The 21,906-nt window shown below is 39.5% G+C and overlaps 2 protein-coding genes and 1 pseudogene across 7 annotated transcripts; all 3 read left to right on the top strand.

The window, feature by feature from the left end:
• The first annotated feature begins 2,572 nt into the window (after positions 1–2,572).
• LOC120561955 lies at positions 2,573–3,137 on the top strand (annotated as a pseudogene).
• A 2,254-nt stretch (positions 3,138–5,391) lies between these two features.
• LOC120561628 (SPRY domain-containing SOCS box protein 4) lies at positions 5,392–8,820 on the top strand. 4 transcript variants are annotated; one of them, XM_039804788.1, is made up of 4 exons: positions 5,392–5,537; positions 6,447–6,707; positions 7,559–8,323; positions 8,407–8,820. In XM_039804788.1, exons 3-4 carry the CDS (start codon positions 7,591–7,593, stop codon positions 8,535–8,537), a joined length of 864 nt encoding a protein of 287 aa, XP_039660722.1. In that variant the 5' UTR covers positions 5,392–5,537; positions 6,447–6,707; positions 7,559–7,590; the 3' UTR covers positions 8,538–8,820. The 4 variants fall into 4 exon arrangements, with proteins under 4 accessions (XP_039660722.1, XP_039660724.1, XP_039660725.1 ...); XM_039804790.1 differs by lacking the exon at positions 5,392–5,537 and adding an exon at positions 6,931–6,974 and having other exon boundaries at positions 6,197–6,707; XM_039804791.1 differs by lacking the exon at positions 5,392–5,537 and adding an exon at positions 6,927–6,974 and having other exon boundaries at positions 6,197–6,707.
• A 629-nt stretch (positions 8,821–9,449) lies between these two features.
• msh5 (mutS homolog 5) lies at positions 9,450–21,364 on the top strand. Of its 3 annotated transcripts, none has more exons than XM_039804737.1 (26): positions 9,450–9,595; positions 9,976–10,080; positions 10,161–10,284; positions 10,449–10,529; positions 10,855–10,908; positions 11,036–11,157; positions 11,295–11,404; positions 11,713–11,748; positions 13,325–13,407; positions 13,502–13,547; positions 14,234–14,372; positions 14,591–14,653; positions 14,918–15,046; positions 15,175–15,247; positions 15,392–15,501; positions 15,684–15,764; positions 15,871–15,958; positions 16,074–16,141; positions 16,869–16,987; positions 17,170–17,296; positions 17,895–18,044; positions 18,182–18,256; positions 20,151–20,297; positions 20,569–20,706; positions 20,807–20,880; positions 20,982–21,364. In XM_039804737.1, exons 2-26 carry the CDS (start codon positions 9,988–9,990, stop codon positions 21,100–21,102), a joined length of 2,451 nt encoding a protein of 816 aa, XP_039660671.1. In that variant the 5' UTR covers positions 9,450–9,595; positions 9,976–9,987; the 3' UTR covers positions 21,103–21,364. The 3 variants fall into 3 exon arrangements, with proteins under 3 accessions (XP_039660671.1, XP_039660670.1, XP_039660672.1); XM_039804736.1 differs by having other exon boundaries at positions 9,450–9,605; XM_039804738.1 differs by lacking the exon at positions 9,450–9,595 and adding an exon at positions 9,656–9,677.
• The last annotated feature ends 542 nt before the right edge of the window (positions 21,365–21,906 follow it).

Raw genomic sequence — 21,906 nt, 5'->3', positions numbered from 1 at the left:
GCATAAAGAAGAAAAATAAAGCTTTATTATCAGTTTGTTTAAAAAACAGTCCTTTACCACTAATCAGCTGATAGAATAAATTTAAACTTAGTGTATACTTTTTTTTACCAGTGTATTTAAAGTATTTTTTATCGTGTATTCAGTCACATCCATGACTTAATTCATCATGCAGTAAAAGACACTTTCCATCTTGTATGTGCTTTACAAACTACAGGAAAGAGAGAAGTTGAACCCCCAAACAATGCATGCTGGAAAGTATGCTAATATGATGATCAGGTTCCTTTCATAAATGTAAGCCTTGCACTCCCATGCAGGTGTTTTCAATCACCTTGTTGATTAGACCTCTAGTTAAGTGGAAGCTAAGTGAAGCTATGCTAAATTACATGAGAAGAGCTCTAAACAGACCACTTTAGTGGAAACACCTGTGTGTGAAATAACCTAATTAAATAGTATACTATGAGGGCTGCAGTGTCAATTCAAATTAGATAGGGTTACTTCCTTCACTTCATGAAGTAAAAAAAAAATCCTATTTCACAACAGACATTTTGACTTGTCATAGTAGGAAAAGCACAGCTGAAATTGATAACCTTAACGATGGCTCAATTCCATCAAGTGTAGCCTACCGGTAAGCTATTTCAGTGAGTCAGCATGCACAATACCAGGGCCTCTCCTAAGTGCAATGCAGTCATCATTAATGGTTTTGAATACACCTGCTTTTCTATATGACATGTCAACATTAGTCTAGAAATCTAGACGTACCCTAGCAGCAGCAAAATTATTTGGCAGCCAGGGGGGTCTAGGCCATGGATGTATGGTCTACTCTAGCCACTCTCCGTTGACTGGAAAAACCAAACTCTGGTCAGGCCAATCACATCGTGTATAGAGTCGGTGGGCGGGCTTCTGGAAGACTTAAGCTTTTCTTTGAGAAAAGAACGGCACAGAAATCATTCTTAACCCTTGTGTTGTCCTTCGGGTCACTGGGACCCGAAGGACAACACAAGGGTTAAAAAAAGAAAAAAAAGAAGAGGTGTATGGAGTTTTGCCGACCGGATACGCAAAAGTTTAATCTATCAACTGTAGCTTTTCTTCCTTCTTCGTTTCATCTCCCTGGTTGTAGCGCTATCCTAGCATGCAGAGGGCATTTGAACATTTGAAAGACAACAGTTTATCCCGCCCCTCGGATAGAGCCCTGTCAATGGTGAGTTCCCAGACCCAACATCTTGATGTGGGTCTGGCTTAAACATGTCTGCCTTGAAAAAGGTCTATTGCACTCTTCAGTCTGCTTTAACTTCCACTAGTACCCTTTCCACTTTTGTCGTTTTTGAGTTTGTAGCCTGGCACAGCCAAAGTAATAAGCAAATAAAAAACATGAGCTGACAGATTTGCCTGGTTTCCAGGCTCAAGTGTTTGTAGTTACCAACAAAAACAGCAGAAACAGGCTGCCTCTTCCTCCTGCTCTCATCTACGGAGCTCCAGCGCCACCTGCTGCCCAACATGGGGAATTTCTTATGACGAGAGAAAACTTAGTGATGACTACATATGTATCTCCTGAAATGAAACGCAAAGCATGATAAACTGCATTAAGTTGTTTTAAGGTATGAGAATAAAGAATCTCAAGAACCGACAAGATGTTTGACTAATTATTTTCCTGTCCTCAAGTAAAGTGTTGAAAAATAAGTCCAGTAAATTTTTCTCAAGTACTGTACTTAGTACTACATTTCAGAGGGAATTGTATATTTTACTCGACTACATTTATCAGACAGCTTTATTTACTGTTACAGGTTAAAGTTCATGTACAAAATAGCATATAAAAGGTAGTTTCAACTAAGCTTCTCTTCCAAAAAGTGAAAATGCACTTTATACATGTGTAACAATGTAAAATATAAATGTATAATTTATAATACTCAGCACACTATTATGAGGGGCCCTTTTATGTTTGAAGGGCACGACTACTCGCTTGGCTTGCAAATGTGCTCACCTTGTCAGTCTTGACAAATGTTGCCCCAAAACGAGGTACCATTTACTGTATCATCTTGTCACATGATCGAACAGAGACTTGACACCCGACAAATCAACATACATATTACGCAGCCGTCATCATTGCATATCTGTATATGACAAAAATACCAAATAAAATAAATTATTCTTTTAATTGAAGTTTTTTAAAGTTTATTTATAAAGTTATATACATATTTATAGTTAATGTTGAATAAGCATATTTTGTTATAGATTGCTACTGACTATTTTAGGAAAACAAATGGCAAGGTTTTTAAGTTAATGTGAGCTCTTCTTATAACAGGCATATTTCTGAGGTGGCGATCTGAATCACTCCCAAGGGCCCATTCTCCACACAACACAGTTGGAAAGTTCTCTCTAGATGGATATCAATCAAAGACGTGTGTGTGTGTGTGTGTGTGTGTGTGTGTGTGTGTGTGTGTGTGTGTGTGTGTGTGTGTGTATGTTTTCCCTCCTTAATGCCTTTACTTCTATCTTTCTGCCTCCCATTGAAACCCATTAATTTGCAGGCTGTTATCTAAAGTGTTACCAAAACTCTCAGCATAATAAGTGAACAATGTGCCATTTCATGCCAACTTGTTTTGTCTATGGGTTCTTTCCCCAAGTGGAGCCCTCTGTCAGGCTGAGGTCAGTTGAGGCAGAGGGCAGCAAACATCCAGGTATGCTTGTCTGCGGTGTGTATAGTTTTTATCCCAAACATATCAGAGTGACATGGCTGGGAAATGGAAAGGAGGTGACATCTTATGGGACGTCCACTGAGGAACTGCCCAATGGGAAGTGGCTCTACCAGATGGACTCCTATCTGGAGTTTACACCTGCACCTGGAGAGAAAAATCTCTCTGGAGCAGGCCAGCCTCATGGAGCCCGAGCTTTATGAGTGGAGTAAGAGTGTGACAGGTTTGATTAAATTAAATTTTACCAAGGCAAATCTTCATTTGAATAGTTATGGTAGAAGACTAGGGTTTGTGATAAATGTGTTTTCAGAACCGACACCTAGGGCACAGAAAAACAAGATTGCTGTTGGGACAGCAGGGCTGCTGCTGGGTCTTGTGTTTTTAGTTGCTGGGCTGATTTACAGCAAGAAGAACCCTGCTGGTGAGAAACAAGACCAATTTAACTAAAACATTACCAGAGTCAAATTCTTTAGACCTCCAGTGTTATCAGCTGAGGCAAAAAGCATTAAGACATAAATAGGACTTATCTAAAGACTACAAAGACACAAACAGAACATTGTGCTTTTTGATGACACTGTTCCATTGCATCACGGTTGTCTGAAGTGCAATTCATAATCTGTCAGAAAGCATATCTGTCAGAAAAGATTTGTTTCATTATCCTTTAAATCACAGGATGAAAGTCAGCACTACCAGTGATTATTTTCACATGTAAATCCATCATGAATGAGATAATGTAGCACTTAGTTTTGACAAGAGCCTAAGGCTAGTTTAACACCTATAAACACCAAATTATTTTTATTAACTTTGTGTGACTTTATTTTTGTTTATTTTTTTATTCTAGGCCAAGTGTTGGTGTCAACAAGTTAAGGCAGTCTGTCACTTTTGCTGAAACATTTGTAATACAAGCCAAAATTGTCACGGTTTGTCAGGAAGGGTTGGACCCAAATGCAGTTTAAGATGATTTATTAACAAAAATTAAGTACATACCAAAAGAAATCCAGAAAGCAACAGGCAAAAACTAATTCCAGAAAAGCAATACAAAACTGGAACTCAGAGATAACCAGTAGACTCCAGACACAAACATACAGAATACAATAATCCAACAAAAGACAAGGGAGACACAGAGACTAAATACAAGAGGTAACGAGGACTAACAAGGGACAGGTGATACAACAGGTGAAATAAATCAGGGGAGGGAAAACACAGGAAGTAAAACAGACAAGACAAGACAGAAAACCAGATTTCAAAATAAAACAGGAAACAGAACATAACCGAAACCCACAATCATGACAAATATGTAAAAAAGATCTAATAAATAAGGTTTGCATGTAGAGTCGCACAGTTCTGCATGGGCAAAAGAGCTGCGCTCACTTCTTGAGGAGGTTAATATGGTATCTGGTATAGTATCTACATAAATAATTGGTGTTGCAATGTTTAATCTATTAAAAGTAAGCTTTCATTGAAGTTTGTGGGGGGTTGGGGGACTTGAGTACCCAGGGCCCAAAAGATGCTAGAATTAAAAGCTGTGGATGCCATGTTGCAGAGAGGAGCCCATAGAGAATGCCTTTCTACGGGCCAGGGCCCAGAATTTTGTGCTACGTCCCTGGCTACACATCACAAACAGACTTTGAACAACAACCCGACTTGACCTCACCTAAAGTCAGCAAGCTAGATAGGTAATTAGCTGCAGCATATTAAACAGCATGTAGACGTAGCTGCAAATGTTACTTCAGTCAGTTAGGAGACTGTTGTGATCCTTACGCTTCAATACAACTATCACTACAGTATGTCTGCCCGAGACATAGGCTACAGCACAAGTTTGTTTATGCTGTCTGTTGTTCCCCTGCTAGAGCTCAGCCTGCTCAGCCTGCTGTCTATCCATCAGACACATAGCAGCAGCCCGTCCAGCCAGCAGTGTACAATTGATATATATAATATCAGAAAGGAACATTTCTGATTTTTCCCCAAATACCTTTGTTATTCCTTTTAATTGTATAAAACTATACAATACATTTAAAAACATGTTGACATTATTTTTGACTGCAAAAAGGGATGACTAAATGTGATTTCGGTTGGACATTAAAGGCAAGCTACAAAGGACCAGTGTGCCACCACATGAGTTATCAAGACAAACTGACTCCACAAGAAGAGAAATGGACAGATAACGGGATAAACATCCATATCTGCAATGAACGTGTGATTACATTTTTTTTCCCAGCACTGCCATGTATCTTATTTACTTAATGGACAAAACCCACTGTTACAGCATGTTTTTTTTTGGACTATAAACAGAGAGATTATATTTCATCAATAAAGATATGTGAAACAAAATAAAGCACAACTGCCAAAATCTGAATGTGATAACAGTTATCTGCTAACATTACGTAGACATGAGCTTATCAATACTATATAATATATACTTGCTGATGTTTGAAAAAAACAACTAAATCTTATGGTATTATATGTAGCATTTTGGTTGTTATTTGATGGTTGTATACTGTTACAGATTTAACTGTCCAGTTACAGCAACATAAATCCTTTAGATAACAAAAACACAAAATTAACAATCACAGCAATATGCATTTATTACACAATTATCAAAGTTTTATTTAATTTTAATTTTGATTGTGTTTTTCTTACTTCACCTGCAGGAGCTTTGTTTATCTGTGTAAGGATGAACTTCCTCCTGCAGAATCAACATGCATTTATCTTTTGAGTTGACTTTCTTTTCCTTATCTGTCCCTTTAAGACCCATGTTGTTCACAAATCTGCTCTTAGCTTCTTTATCTGTCCTTTTACACTCATTTTCTAGAGTGGGTAAGCAACATCAAGTGCCAACGTGTTAAGGTAGGTTAAGGTATTTTACATTTAACAGTTTGTCATGTTATTTTGTCTGAAACATTGAATTTAGATGCCTCAATAATCTGGTTTTAAATACAAAGCACACACCTAAAAATCAAAGAGGCCTGTGGGGATTTACATGAGGACCCTGATCAAATCCAATGTTGCAGTCTGTGTGTGCTGGCATCCTTAAATGACTCATTCTTCCCAATAAATATATGTTTACTCATAGCCTACATGTTTAAAAAAAAACTTTCATGAAAGTGGGTCAGGCTTGTGGGTAAAATTGCCACCGTCATAGCTGTAGCCCTTTCCAAGGTTGAACAGATTGGACACACTAACCTCGTTTACTACTCACGTGAAATATAGGGAAGGAAAATGATGGGAAGTAGTAAACAGAAAATCAACAAAACCCACATGAATTTACTTGTTGGTCCTTTTGGGGGGTGTAGTGGGGCAATTGGGCAATACACATATAGGCCTACTGCATGGATTGTCTCTTGCTATGCACATTTAGCCCAACCACTACAACTAGCTGCCCTTTATTTCTATCACGAAATTCACCTGGCTCTCTATTTATCTAGAATTTTAATTTTGCCTAAGTAAGTCTGTCGTTTTCTGTAAAACAGCGTCCAGGTCTTAAATCACCCTGCTCACCGTTCCTCTTTGTGCGCCTGCGCACTCTGGAATAATGAGTCGATTTGGGTTCTATTTTATTTTTCTCTTCTTATTATATAAAAGCCCGAGTTTGATTCTGTTTTTGTGTTTCGCCATTTATGTCTACATTCATTACAGAGCGCGATAAAAAAAAAAGTAAATTAGAGGGGGGGAATTAGACGTATTTGATAGCTCGTGATCTCCTCTAAGACAGTGGATGTAGGCTAGGCTATTAATATCACCATGGTTTCTTTTCAGTTTCATAAACACAGGATCTCCCGTCCTTGTCACTGCAGCTCTGTGTGGCGTCATTCTGAAGTGATGGACTGTGCTGTTCCCGTCTCGGAGGTCGTCCCAAAACACATAGGCTAATCAAAACACCGGAGCGGGCGGAGGGGTTACGTTACCGATAAGACCAAGGAGATGCTTTATAAGAGACTGGTAGAAACACACTGATAGACGATGTCTGGAAACAGCCTGCGTTTAATGACCACAGAGAAGGATTCAGCAAAACATCTGGTAAGATTTAAAGATGTATAGTATAGGGCACTGTTTGTTTTTACTGAGCTGCTCCAACAGGTAAAATATTCCGGATGATATATATGTGCACGAGGAGACTTTCGATACCACACTTTCTATGTTTTGTTATGAATCTACTGATTTCTTAGCTTCACTTTCCTCTATTCTAATTTACCATATTTCTCTATATCTTACTATACATCACCCACTGGTGGAAAGTAAGACGGCATACATTTGCTCTGTAGCCTACTTCTGGACAATTTTGAGGTAGGCCTACTCTTCTATACAAGTATAGGCATATTAAAATAGCCTATAGGCTATTTTAATATCAAGATACTTTATACACCAAATATACTACATTTCAGAAGGAAAATATTTCTTTTTATGCCACTGTTTTTATCTGACAGCTCTAGATTTTTATAAAATGTGATTTACAGTAAATGCAAAAACACCTACCTCTCCCACCACTGCACTTACCTTATTCTGCTCTGCTTTAACCTATTTTGCTGTCCTCTATACTCCACTCCACCATATTCTTTACTCTACTTTACCTTGTTGTCTGCTACTTTTCAACTCTACCTTACTCTACTCTACACTGACCATATACCTTACCTTACTTTATTCTTTTCTACTCTAGTTTGTATAAAACAATGTGAAAAATCATGAAAAGTATCATAAGTTGCAGCCCTTTTCCTTTCAGTATAAAAGTTCAAACATACGTCTATTAGGTTAATTACATTCTACATTCAAACTTCATACAAACTGGAGCTGAAATTAGTAGAGTAGTTTTTTCCAGTGTATGAACTAGTTATATAGATACAAATATAGTTTGTTGTCTGTCCTCTCCACAGTTCTTCTCTGATGACACTGATAGACTGTACCAATGGGTGTCTCACTCTCAGTTTGGCTGTACAGCAGGGCAGACAAAACCCCTTCCTCCTCTTCATCAGCTTTCCCTCCTCTGGCTGTCCCAACATCCTCTCGCCTCGCTGTCACTCTGAACTCCTCTCCGGTTGCTCCGAGAGACAGTCGCTCACGCTGGAGCTCAGTCCACTGCTCTCCACACTTCCTGCTGTCTGCCTGCAAACAGGAAGTGACACGTTCACCGGTTGAGATGAGCAGCGATGGGGTTAGGGCAGAGATGGGGGTGAAGAGTGGGCTTCATGTCTGGGAGGTGCTGTGGAGCCCCAACCACAGAGGGAGTCATGCCGTCATGGGCATTTCCAGGCAGAGCTGCCCTCTGCAGGCCTCAGGGTACAACGTGCTGATTGGCATAGACACACAGTCCTGGGGCTGGGAACTCAAAACCAATCAGCTCTGGCATGATGGACAAAGTCTGGGACTTTACCCAGGAAAGAGGAGGGGGTGCCACTCTGAGGCTGTGACACAATCTTTCACTTCATCACACACAAAGGTGACACAGACACATCTCCCCGTCCCTGAGCGCATCCTACTGGTCCTGGATGCCGACGCAGGGACTCTGGGATTTGTTGTTGATGGCAGCTTCCTCGGCGTAGCTTTCAAAGACCTCCCTCGTGGAGTGGAGCTGTTCCCAGCAGTGAGCAGTGTGAGAGGAGGAGCCAGCATACGACTACGATACCTGAACGGTGCCACACGTGAGTGTCAGGTTTTTACACAGATCTGCTTTGGTTAGATCAACTTTGATCTTATAAAAAAAAAAATTCTCTCTCCTTCCCAGGTGATCCCCCTGCCCTGATGGCTTTATGTGGACTGTCAATTCGGCAGTGTTTAGGGCAACAGAGGCTGAATCAAATGGACAAACTGCCTCTAGCCCCTCGTCTCCAGCACTACCTGCTTTCTAGTCAATAGTGTACACTTATATACATACAAACACAAACAATAGGAAAGATTCAGTCAATCACTGAAGTGTACCAAGAATGTATAGATTTGTATATGAAAAATGATGTACATTATATATATTAATATATATTATTATAGCCAGACAAATGGATGTATTATCAATCTTCTTTATTACAATATAATATATAGGCCTACGTATTTCACTGAAGTTTCAAAGCATTGTCAGTGAGCTTGGAGAAATTTTCTTTCTGTTTCTTCCTTTGTGTATAAAATAAATGACTCCCTTTTTGAATTTGACGTCATTATTGCTGTTTTGCGAATGTTAAAAGAAAGGAGAATATGGGCAATTCATTAGTGTTGTTTGGTGGTATGGAGGCTTCCCTTTTAGAAGACATAAATCACATTAAGTAACGAAGGGGGAATTAATATTATGCAGAAACAGTGATCCAATCCTAAGGTTTCCAACAAACATTAAGCAGCCAAAACTTTTTAAAGAATTTAACATTTTTAATTAAAATTATGTTGATACCCGTAAAGAGTTAGAAAGCCTAGATTTTTGATTGTGCCATTTTCATTCATTTCTATCAGTTATAAAATATGAAACACATTTATGACGCCTTAACTGACATGATACAGTTGCTTATTTCATTCATTACTCCTGAACAAAACTATGAATTAATTACATTTCTGTATTCATCTATATTGCTCAATGATAACAAACTGCTTAAATTCATTTTTAAATGAGCATCTATGTGGTTAGACTAAAGATGAGTCAGATTCTTGGCTGCCAGTTCAGCAGCTAGCTACAGGTGCCAAATAAAATAAAATAAAATAAAAAAAAACATTTTAATTATAGTATTTATCATGTTTTCCCCAATGGCCTATATGGTATATTCTCAGTCTAGTAATGGAACATATTTAATTCTGAATTAAAAGGTCCTGAATTAAAGTGCTAGCATTTAATAGTATCAGTATCAGTATCAGTGGTGGAGACAGCATAAGGGGACACTGCTGTCATGACAACAGTGGGACACAGTGGGACAAGTACAAACGTACGCGCAAAAGAGGTACGTAAAGGTGAGTTCTCAGGGAAACTGACAGAAAAGATTTCATCAACTCCATATAATAGTGGAACTTTACCAACGACACGTAAAGCCCGTTAATTTCAAAAGTCCTAAGCCGTCCTGAGTGTAGCTAGCTAGCTAGCTATATGTTGGTAAATGAACGTTAGTAAGCTTGGTTCAAGTTAGCTAACATGAGTTTACAGTTAGCTCGCCTAGCTAGCTGCAAACCTGGATACTAGCTAATTTATTAACCTAGACTCTAACTAGCTAAACTTTTTGTTTTTTTGAAAGTTTAATTTAAACATTGTGCAATTTATTATAATGAAATAACCGATGTAGGTAGAGCATTGATTTATTAGCTTAATTTGACTGTTCACATCTAGAAATAACTGGTCATGGCAGCACTTGAAAATCTAAGAAAAGGAGGGTTAGGTTTTGGTCCGCTTGGCATAAATGGAGATGAAGAAGAGGCGGAAGACTCACCTACGGTAAGCTCAGACGTCACACTCACACTGGCAAAGTAGTAGATATTTACAGCGGTCAGATTCCATTATTTGTCGATTACCAGGTTTTACTGAGTGTTTTAGCCCAGCATGGACAGATGGGCCTCTGCTTCTATGACACGAAGGACTCCTCTTTACACTATATGATAGACACTCCCGACAACTACGAGCTCCAGCTGTTGGCCAGAGGTAAACAATACACAGCATAATCTTGGTCTCTTCCTAAATACGATTAGTTTTATGGTTTTCATGTATTTTCAACAGCTCATAAATGTCAGTTATTTATATAAACAGACACTTGTCCTTGCCTTAATATACTGTGTGTACATCGTACCTCCTTGTTTTCTGTTTAGTCATCCAAGAGGTTAGTCCCCATGTAATAATTACAAGTGCAAAGCAGGAGCGCTGCATGACAAGCTTCCTGCAACAACTTGGTGAGTTCTGAGAGACAAACATTTTATCAGCATTGGGTGTGGAAACAGGAAAATTTCACACAGAGAAAGTTTTGTTTTGACGTCGTACAAGACAAGTAGTGTCTAGGTCAAGGGAATGAAATGAGATTAGGGATGCTTTATACTGCAGCCAGATTGTGTGATAAGGGAGAAGAGTGATTGTACAACTATTATACACAGCTTTATAAGGCCTTTGAGACTATAGTGAAACAGTTCTGCCATGTGAAATAAGTCCTTTGACAATAATGTTTTCTTTCATGCAACGTACTATTTTTCTTTTTTTAAATCCCCCTCTGTTGTATTCCAGGTTCAAACCCAGACTACAAACCAGAGGTGGTTACTTATCCATATGTTGACTTTGGTAAACAGACGCCCACCCATAATATCCAAATATCCTCATAAATTTTAGGGAGGATTTTATTTGCAGTACATTTGCATGATTTCCCACAATGAACAGATTGATTTTTTTTAATTTTTTACTGTTGCAGGTCTGGAGGTCAGTAAGCAGAGGCTCCTTTCGGCCCATCTGCCTTTCGTTCCTGCCTCCATTTCAGAGAGAGACAAAATGTCCTACCTCTCCTCCTGTATCTCCTTTGATTCGCCCCTGATGGTGAGCCAGCTGTCTACGTGTCATCCTATCCATCAGTCCATATTTGTACAGGAGATGATCATGTTTTTTTGTGTGTGTGTGTGTGTCTGTGTGTGTGTGTGTGTGTGTGTGTGTGTGTGCGTACATCCTATGGGTAGCTGAGGGCAGTGGGCGCTCTGCTGAAATGTCTGGACAGGAGGAGAGTGGGAGTGGAGCTGGAAGACAGCAGTGTTGGAGTTCCTATCCTACAGTTTCACTCCTACACGCTGTAAGACACACATTAATGTAACTTGGCCCACACACATATGACTGTGATCACACATTTCTGTAATGAGGACCTTGAAAGAGTTTTGTCAATGAGAAGTTTTTTACTGCTCTGTATTTAGCTACACAGGTTTTAGTCTGTTAGACAGGCAGCAGTAGTATGCTTTTGTGGCATTGTGTTTCATTTCCTGTATTACATGTTCTCTATTCTATATACCATCTACAAGCAGATCAAAAATCGTGTGATGCAGAAGTTTTCATGAATTCAAAATGTTGCTTCTCTGAAATGTGCATTGTTTCTTCCCAATATAGCAAAGGTGTTGTTTACATTGACCGAGACACCTACAGGTAAAAGTTTTCTTTATTATATAGTAGTGCTGTCAGTTAAATGTGTTATTAACAGCATTAACACAAACCCATTTTAACGGCGTAAATTTTTTTATCGTGCAATTAACGTTCTTTTTGGCCTAGCAAACTTTGTAGTTTTTTTCACATACTGTTGCAACAACTAGTAACGTTAGAAAAACTACAACACCACACCGGATCTAGCTAGACTGGAAACAAATCAACAGGCACGCCGCACACTCTTGTTTGGGCTTGCGAGCCGGCCAAAGAGTAGTAGACTTGAGTGGATGGCAAGCGCGATACGCCGAAATGGATGCCAATAAGATTCTGAATTGAAAGTTTACTCTTAAAAAGTTGTTGAGGGGGACAGTAGTTTCACGCACACACAGCCTGTACTCCACGGAGAAAGCAGCCCAACTGGAACTGCTGCAAAGTGCAAACGCTAAATTTATTTAGGAGTTACTGCACACTATATTGACTATGTATATCGGCATTAGGACTGTGTTGTTTGTATCGTTTTTTTAACTGTTTTTGTCATTTGGGACATTGTCCACCCCCTTTTCTGTCCAGGAAAATTGTTACATTCCTTATTAGAAAAATGTAAAGGTTACAAATGTCCTGCTGTGGCATTTGGTTTTGGACCATTTTGTTTGTACTGTATAAGCAAAGTGTTTGTGTTACATCTCAGTTAGGTTAGGTACTTGGAGGAATTGTGCAATAATTACAGATTCACACATTTTTCTTTTGTTTACAGTAAATAAATAATCAACAATTACAAATCTTAAAGTCAAGTTCATAAAGTAACTTGCTTTGCTTTCATTTGATTCCCAATAAAGAGACACTGGTAATAATTGCTTTCCATTGTTAATATGTACTTAAAAACGGTTCTGAAATGCAAAATAATACAATTTTATTAATTTGATAAAACATGGAATTAATCACGATTAACTATAGAAATTTTGCAATTAATCGTGATTTAAAAAATTTATCGTTTGACAGCCCTATTATATAGATGATCTTTATCCAATATCATTATCTCATTAATTGTTTTGTGTTTCACAACTAAAACCTACAGTGCAGCTGTTTAATACATTTTAATATGACTTTTACTTCTCTAACTTGCCCACCTGAGATCTTTTATGTTTTTAAATTACATTACATTCATGTAGCTGATGTTTTATCCAAAGCTATTCACAATCAGCGCATTCAACCATTAAGATACCATTCAAAAATAGAAAGAATCAAGCAAATACATAAAATTGATCAAATAAGCAAAACTGCTTCAAGAGCTACATTTTAGAAACAAGAATACATGTAGAGAAACTTTTTTTTTCTTCATCTTTTCATGGCTCAAGACGCAGTCTGATCAAGTGAGTTTTCAGCTTCCGACAGAAGATGTGTAGAGATTCTGCTGTCCTGATAGTGGTAGGGGGGGCTCGTTCCACCATTGTGGAGCCAGGACAGCCTTTTACTTTTGCTCTCCTACCCTTATTCTATACATTTTCTTAACAAAGGCAAAACATATAGAAAGAGACAAGGTTCGGGTGAGACATTACCATGGACTTTGTATTTGTTTCAGTGTACTGCAGATCTTCAAATCTGAACTTCACCCATCAGTGTACAAGCTGCATTCAGGTGAAAAGGAAGGACTCAGTCTTTATGGTACGTGGCCCAAAGGTAGTAATTCAGGACATTATTACTCTGTCTAATCTAATTGTTATTACATACGAACTTCTGTACTTATTGTTTGTTGCAGGGATACTGAACCGCTGCAGGTGCAAGTTTGGCTCCAAACTGCTACGGTGAGAAACACCTTGCTATTCAATTTATTTATATTATCAAATCATAACAGTTATAAGAGCTAGAGTCCAGTCACACAACAAAAAAGTATGAAGGGGCCTTACTGCATCAAACCCAAATTCAAAGTGCTCTACCTCATGCATACACAACAATAATACTGAATATAACAATTATATAATTAGAACTACAGTATGTGGTTAAAATGATCATGTAGAACAATTATCTTCTTTATATAAGTCCATTTATTAAAAGGAAAATTTGGAGCACTACTAAAGCAAGACAAATTGAAGTGTCATGTGTTTACAAACGAACTGCCGCACTGCTGTTTTGTGATTCAGGCAGAGGATTTGTGTTTGTCTCAGGAATTTCAAGGTTTAAATTCCGCTTCTTGTATCTATGGCAACCAGATAAATGTTTCAGTTTTCCCAACATAATACATCATCTGTTTTTGGTACTGTCAGCAATGATATGCTGATTTTAATTCCATGCTGTTATTATTGTGGGAACCTACATTTATGTATTTCTGCCATTTTTCTTTACACAAACATTATTTTTCTATACACAGAATATCTTGTTAACTCTGGTAACTCTGGTTGTTGTCACATACAGAGAACCTAAAGTTTGCTAGTTTGTACTATTTGCTTTCTAGAAGTATCATGAGTGTAAGTGATGTTCTCTCCTCTCTCAGCCAGTGGTTCCTGCGGCCAACACTAGATCTGGCCGTGTTACACAGGAGACAGGAAGTGATACGTTTCTTCACGTCACCTCGGAACTCCGATGCCCTGAGCACCCTGCAGTCCTCGCTACGCAACATCAGTAACATACCAGTAACAACTCTGACCAATGACCTCCTTTTTTTCTCATTATGTGACCATTTATCCCCTTACCTGCTGTGTCACAAACTGAATATAGAAAGTATGACTAAAGCCAGTCTGTGTGTGTGTGTGTGTGTGTGTATGTGTGTGTGTGTGTGTGTGTGTGTGTGTGTGTGTGTGTGTGTGTGTGTGTGTGTGTGTGTGTGCGTGCGCACGCTTGTGTGTGTTAGACTCTTCTGCGCAGGATGTCTCTCTCTCACACCAAAGTGACTGACTGGCAGAGTCTCTACAAGGTTGGAGCTACAGTATCAAAATTTATAAAAAAAGTAACTGTGTGCACATCCCACCTTCTGGCAGGTGCAGGACAAATGAAAATACTTAAAACGAATAATATATATAACCTAACACTGCTTTAAACTCCCAATGGGAGTTTAAAGCAGTGTTGCGGACATTATATTATTTTCGTTTGGAGCTACAGTATCACCATACACACCTTGTCCACATGCCAGGTTCTGTTAAAATGTGTGCATGATGTTGTGTTTGTGTGTGTTTGTCAGACAGCGTACAATGCAGTGTGTATCAGGGACACGGTGCGACACCTGCCTCAGTCCATTCATCTCTTTCGTGATATCAGTGAAGGGTTGTCTGATGACCTCGACCATATTGCCTCCCTCATCAGCCGAGTTGTGAGACAAACACACAAAATAATACACAGCTGCAAATCCGAGAAATCCCCTCGCTGTTGTTTGCAGTTGCTTTTACAGACTGTTGAATGTTAATGAGTTTGACTCCACCTTTGATTTGGAACATGTAGGTGGATTTTGAAACCAGCTTAGCTGAGAACCGCTTCACCATCAAACCAAACGTGGACCCAGCAATCGATGAGAGTAAGTGCCTCCATACTGGTTTTAAAAAGTCATTTGATAAGTGAAAAAAGCCTGATCAGAAATCTCCATGTGTTATGAGCCTGTGTTGATAAGGCTAAATGGTGGTTGATTTAAAGTCTTAACAATGCTCCCTCCCTCTGTCAGAGAAGAGGAGGATGATGGGGCTGTCCGACTTCCTGACAAATGTAGCCAGAAGAGAGCTGGAACACCTGGACCCTCGCATCCCCTCCTGCTGCGTCATCTACATCCCTTTGGTCTGAGCTTCTTGTCGACACAGCTACCGGCTGAACTTTCAAACAACAACATTTTTATTTACTCCTCTGACTTGAGCCCACATGTACTGTATTATTGTTGTTGGGAATCAGATATGGCGACAGTGTCTCTGGAGCATCACATGTATCCGTGTTCAGAAATCATTGTTTAATTCTCCTTGCAGATTGGATTCCTGCTATCTGTCCCTCGCATGCCCAGCATGGTGGAGAAAGAGGATTTTGAGTTAGAGGAGCTTGATTTTATGGTTTGTGTATGATTTTGTCAACATGTTAATTGTGTTTTTTTGTGTTCTTCAAAATGACAAATGCTTGTGTGCTGTAATACCTTTTCCATGTGTCCGTGTGGGCTAGTTTCTGTCGGAGGACCGTCTGCACTACCGCAGCCAGAGAACCAAGGAGCTAGACAACCTCCTAGGAGACTTGCACTGTGACATTAGAGGTCTTTTACCTTCTTACTAACAGAAAAGCTTTACCTGATAGCTGTGTACCTGACATTCTTAGAAGTGACCACAACCACTGAAGGCTTTCCCGATTGTCTACTTCTTGCTTCTCAGACATGGAGACGGCAGTAATGACACAGTTGCAGAACATAATCCTCGAGAGGAGCGCCTCCCTTTACAAGGTTGGTGTGTATCACTGTGCACTCCCAGGTCCCAGTGTTTGAAACACTCACTCTGATAAAATGATTGCGTGCATGGAAGTTATTCTGTTAATGTGTGTACTGGTGGAGTTTTTTCTGTTTAGCTATGATTGTTTGCTTATTGGTGTTGTGTTTTACATTTTGATTATGAAAAAGGTCCTGATCTTCTTCTTCTGAAGTTCTTTTCAATTGATATTTGTCCCATGACAGATTTTGCATGCTGTAATTGCAAATGTTATTGTTTTTTTTTAGGGCAGAATGATTAGTAAATTCAGAGGATGAATAATTTTGTTTGCAACTTGACAATTAAATTTGTGTTAAAGAAACAATTAGTGTATTAAGATGCAGGTTTGCAGGGTTTCAAACTTATCAAGCTTTATTAAAATGATACTCCACCCAAGATCTCTCTTTTGAGAATTTAACACTCACCCACCTCCCTGTGGTTACAATGGATTCCCATAACAATAAGTATCAAAACATACAAAGACAATTATCACACTGCTCCTGCAACATAATCCTTTTCTTTGTTGTTTATCTGTATGCTCAGTATGTTCGAAATACTAATATTTTCCACCAAAATGAGAAAATGTACATGCACAGCTTCTGTCTCATTCAACATGGACAACCCTGTTAAGCTTTAGGTCTGTCACTTGCTGCTCTTTCATCGGTCAAAACTGCCCTGTTCAGGCATAATGTGTGTGTTGTGTAGGTTTTGGATCTCACAGCTGAGCTGGACTGTCTGATGGCTATGAGCAGCGCCTCCCAAGAGTACGGCTACACCTCACCCAAACTAGCCAGCCACAGGAAGATAACAGTAACACAGGGCAGGTAGCCACCTACACACTAGATGGAATTATCCAGGGACTCCAGTTCTTGTTGTAATTTCATGTAGTTTCATTAATTTGATTACTAATCACACACACAGTGCACACAAATACAGTTGTATTCAATACGAGAATGAAGAATGTAGTACAGGACTGATAAATGTCTGTATTTTACGATTTTTTTAGACACCCGCTGTTAGAGCTGTGCTCTCCTGTGTTTGTGGCCAACTCTTTCCAGAGCTCAGAGTCACAAGGCAGAGTCAAGATCATCACTGGACCCAACTCATCTGGCAAGAGCATCTACCTCAAACAGGTGGGACAGTCAGAAAAAACTATCTGTTCCTAACAATTACATACAAGTTTGATCGTCTTAGTAACAGGTACAGTGCTAAACTGCTTCTGGGCTTGACTAATTCAAATATACTCCTACAGTATACTCCACCTTTTGACACTGTGTTGACATGTCTTTTTCTGTATGTGACCCAGTTTGAACATGCTTCAGTTATCTGTTTACTCAAAATTGGCTTGTCATTTAATGTTTTGAGGCCAACTATTTTTTTTCTTTGCTTTTCTTTTGCTACACCCAGTGATAGGCTGTGTTCAGACAAGCAGTTACAGCAAAACTAAAAGAGAGCTTTCAGAAACAAAAGACCAGTAAAGTTATACAAGTGGGAGACAATACTGGTTCAAAAAATGCATAATTGCACATGATCTTTCTTCAGCACCAGTAGCTGCACTGTCATGATGTACAAGATTTATACTTTCCCTTTCCAAACTATTACAGAAAACACATTTAGAGTGTTGAAATTAAGGGTTACAATAATGTTTTTTTAATGATAATATCTTAATTTTTCACAGTTTTGACCTCCCGGCTGCTATTGACAATCATTGTTCTGATTTTACTTTGTCAGGTGGGTCTGATTGTGTTCATGGCTCTGATTGGCTCAGACGTGCCAGCGAAAGAGGCAGAGATTGGTCTGGTGGATGGGATCTTTACCCGCATGCAGAGCAGAGAGTCTGTGTCTGTTGGCCTCAGCACTTTCATGATAGACCTCAACCAGGTACCTCACACACACACACACACACACACACACACACACACACACACACACACACACACACACACACACACACACACACACACACACACACAATAAAACAAAAAGTAGTATAAAACACTTGTGTCTCTCTTCTCCAGATGGCCCAGGCTCTCAACAGCACTACTGGCAACTCATTGGTTCTCATCGATGAATTTGGAAAGGGAACTAACACAGTAAGAACTTGTTCCAGGACTTTGTGAATTAAATACATATGTATACACATAACAAGGACACACAGTGTCATTAATGGGAAGTGCCTGAAACCAATCCCAGCCAATATTATCCAATTTATAGCTGCAGCACGAACAGACCTTCAGTTCAGCTCAACATGTGCCACCTATCAACAAGAAAACAGCAGCAGCTGTTCAGATCTGCAGATATACTGTAGAGGTGTTGATGTGCGCCATCTACAGGCAAAAGAAGTAATAATGCAATTTTGAAACTTATGCAACCTGCAGGCAAATACTGCTGTTTTTCAATAGCTTCTGCTTAGTTGTAGCCTGACAAGCTGCCGCTAGGGTGCATCTACATTTCTAGGCTAGCTTAGCTGTGTTATAGGGCTTCATTTATACTTTTTTTTTTTTTTTTTTACATTTAATAGTTTTAGTTTTGGCAACTGGGGTATATTTCCTGCTAGATACTAGGAATTTACTCTGCTCTGAGTATCATTATGTTCTCTGTCCTCCATCACTGTCTGCAAGGTTACTCTGGAGAGGGATGGAGAGGGTCCAAACCAAATTTATTTGTTTAAAGAAGAAATTCAGGTGTGGGAGGCAGAGGCCAGAAGAAAACAATAAAAGAAAATTAACAATGTAGGTTGAATGAGTTCCGTCTAAGCCCAGTTCACATTTTAAATTTAAAATAGCTATAATCAATATATCTTTAGCTGTTTTAAGCTAAACACCCATTGTACACTACCTGCCCAGCCTCAAACAGCAGGCAGACACAGTTAGGGACTAGCTGGTGAACACACTACAGTGGAGCATTTAGCAGCTAAAGAGCCAGATATTTCCCTCAGGAGTCTGTAGAGACCAAAAACAGCTAAATGACAGTGAATATTGGACTTACAGTCCTCTTGTGGCTAACAGTATTATTAGTAATATTCTCCTGAAGTAAATGTGACAAAGTGCTAAATGTAAAACCCCAAAATTGTACTGGCATAACAACAGCTCTAAAAAAATAAATAAAGAAACTGTAACACTCTTACCTGCAGGTGGTGCAGAGAGGTTAAAACTAAGCAGTTAATTGCTCCCTTGCCTGTAGGTGGCTAGGACATACTTTTAGGCCGGTTACACACTGGATGCGTCACGCGAGCGTGTCAGCTGCGTGGCGTGTCCGTTTATATTTCGGCTCCCATGTTAACAGGTTAGAGCTTACACACCGCCTGCGTGACACGCGCGTCTCAGGTTACATGCGCGTCTCGTTTTTCTCAAAAACGAGTGCCTTCCAACGCTTCCAACACGCAAGCGTGTTGGAAGCGTTTCCAGGCAAAATAGAATAGGAAAAGATGTTTATATGTCGTTTAGACACGAATACATATTAATAAATGACATGTTGATGTTTGAAAGTCTCTAGGTTTTGATATAAATGTAATTTAAAAAACATTATCGATTTTCTAATATTGCACCTGTCAATACAGAACAAAATATTCTGTAGCCTATTTTGCCGTCAATACTGCCGACGTTGTCTTTGCTGTAATTAAATCAGTATATATTTATTTTTAACATGGTATTTGATTTTATCAATGGGAAGCATACATGTGTCCAGACAAGGCTAGCAGCAGCAGCAGCACGTCAGACACGTTTCTGGTGTGTAAAGACATAAAAAAATCCACGCAGCCGCCACGCAGCTGACATGCAATTGAAACGCCACGCTCACGCCACGCAGGCAGTGTGTAACCGGCCTTATCCGCAGAGCAATAGGCAGGAATTTTTCTGTTAATTGGTTTAGTCATGACACCAACTCAAACTCAGGTTTTCAAGGGTTTGTGTCAAGAGCTTAACCTGAAGAGTTTGACCGATAGCAGCTTAATCTGTGCTCAGAAACTGAAATAATGTTCCCACTTAGGTGGATGGACTGTCCCTGCTGGCTGCATCTATCTCTCATTGGCTGAGAAAACCTCCGATGGATGTTCCTCATGTCCTGTTGGCAACTAACTTCCACAGTTTGCTGCAGCTGGGCCTGCTACCCTCCTCTGTCCTGCTGTCTCTTCTGGTACTGAGAGATATTCGACTGAGCTAGCACAATGATGAAATGTAGCATGAAGGATTTCATGAATGTCCAGTGAGGTTTTATGACGATAAACTAATGTGCTGCAGAAAACTGTTGACAGCAAAACTTCTAAATGACCAACTCGCTAAGGAGATCTCTTTTACCTCATTAGAAGTTTATTTTATTGTGTATGTGATTTTTTTAAGGGTACGTGGTTGTGTATTTGTGTGTGTGTGTGTGTGTGTGTGTGTGTGTGTGTGTGTGTGTGTGTTAGACTCTAGAGACAGCAGTGGACGGGGATGAGTTGGTGTTTCTGTACCAACTAAAAGAAGGAATCTGCCAGTCCAGCTATGCTGCCAACATCGCTACACTGGCAGGCCTGCCAACTAGCCTTGTGCAGAGAGGAGTGGAGGTAAAACACACACACACACACACACACACACACACACACAAGCAGATACACAGAAGCATGCTCACAAACTGAATGTTTGTGGGTGGGTGTGTTTGGCCAGGTGTCTGAACTGTACAGGACAGGAAGGCTCATCAAACGCATAGACAAAGCATCATCAGATGAGCAGGCAAACAGGTTTGTTAAAACAACTGCTTTACAAAGCGACAATGAAAACTAACACAAGAGAGCAGTGTATGTGAAACAGATATGTATGTTTGTTTGTGTGTGACTGACAGGTGCAGGTCTGTGGTGAAGATGTTCCTGAGCTTAGACCTGGAGGACAAAGATTTGGACCTTCAGCACTTCATGAAAGAGGAGCTTCTGCCCTCTGCTGGGGAGCTGCCAAACCACAGCTGAACTGTTGTGCTGCAACTGCAAAAATGTGTTTGGTCAGTTTGTTTGTTCACTATCTAATGTTTTCAGCTGGTTTTGGGATAGGGCAGGGATTTACTGATGCTCCATCCATAGACAGGACATCTATATACATGACAAGAATTATATTACAGTATGAATTCAATTATTTATTATACTGCATGTGTTTTTTAGTTAAAAGACCATGTTAAATATGGTACCAACATATGTGCTCTCTGGCCTGATTAAAGTTTTTCTAAATAAATATGTTTAAGCTATAATTATCTAAGTAGTATTTTCTAATTCAATAATCAATTAGACAGTACAGAAATGCCTCAAACCTGGTGATATTTCCTGACCATACGGTTGAAGTCCTTTCAGTCTTTTTTACAATATGAATTAATGCAGGTGCGCCAGCTTGCATAAGGGAGTGACGCAGCAGTGTTTGGTCATGACAAAGATGGTGTTGTTAGAGAAGAGCTCCACCGTGGTCTCAACATCGCACTCATCTGCCTTCACACAACCCAAAGTCTTAACATCCAGGGTATCAGCTGTGGAGACGAGATGATGGTATTCACTGTAAATTTACCCTGATAACCTTTACATCCGTTCTAATCTGTGGTTATAATGCTTAGATAGTAATTAATAGACATACACTCCAGAAACTCCTCCTCTTTCTCAAATTGCACTAACTCCATGAGGCGCTCTAGCTGCTCCTTCTCCTCACTTGAGCTCAAGAAACACCACAGAAACAGGACAAATTGACACAGTAAAGCTTTACTGGCATGAATTTCGACAGAACATGTTGCC

The sequence above is a fragment of the Perca fluviatilis genome, chromosome 7 (assembly GCF_010015445.1).
Source record: "Perca fluviatilis chromosome 7, GENO_Pfluv_1.0, whole genome shotgun sequence".
In the NCBI taxonomy this organism is placed as follows: domain Eukaryota; kingdom Metazoa; phylum Chordata; class Actinopteri; order Perciformes; family Percidae; genus Perca; species Perca fluviatilis.
The sequence above is the reverse complement of the archived record's forward strand: the minus strand, read 5'-3'. Positions and strand labels throughout refer to the sequence as shown.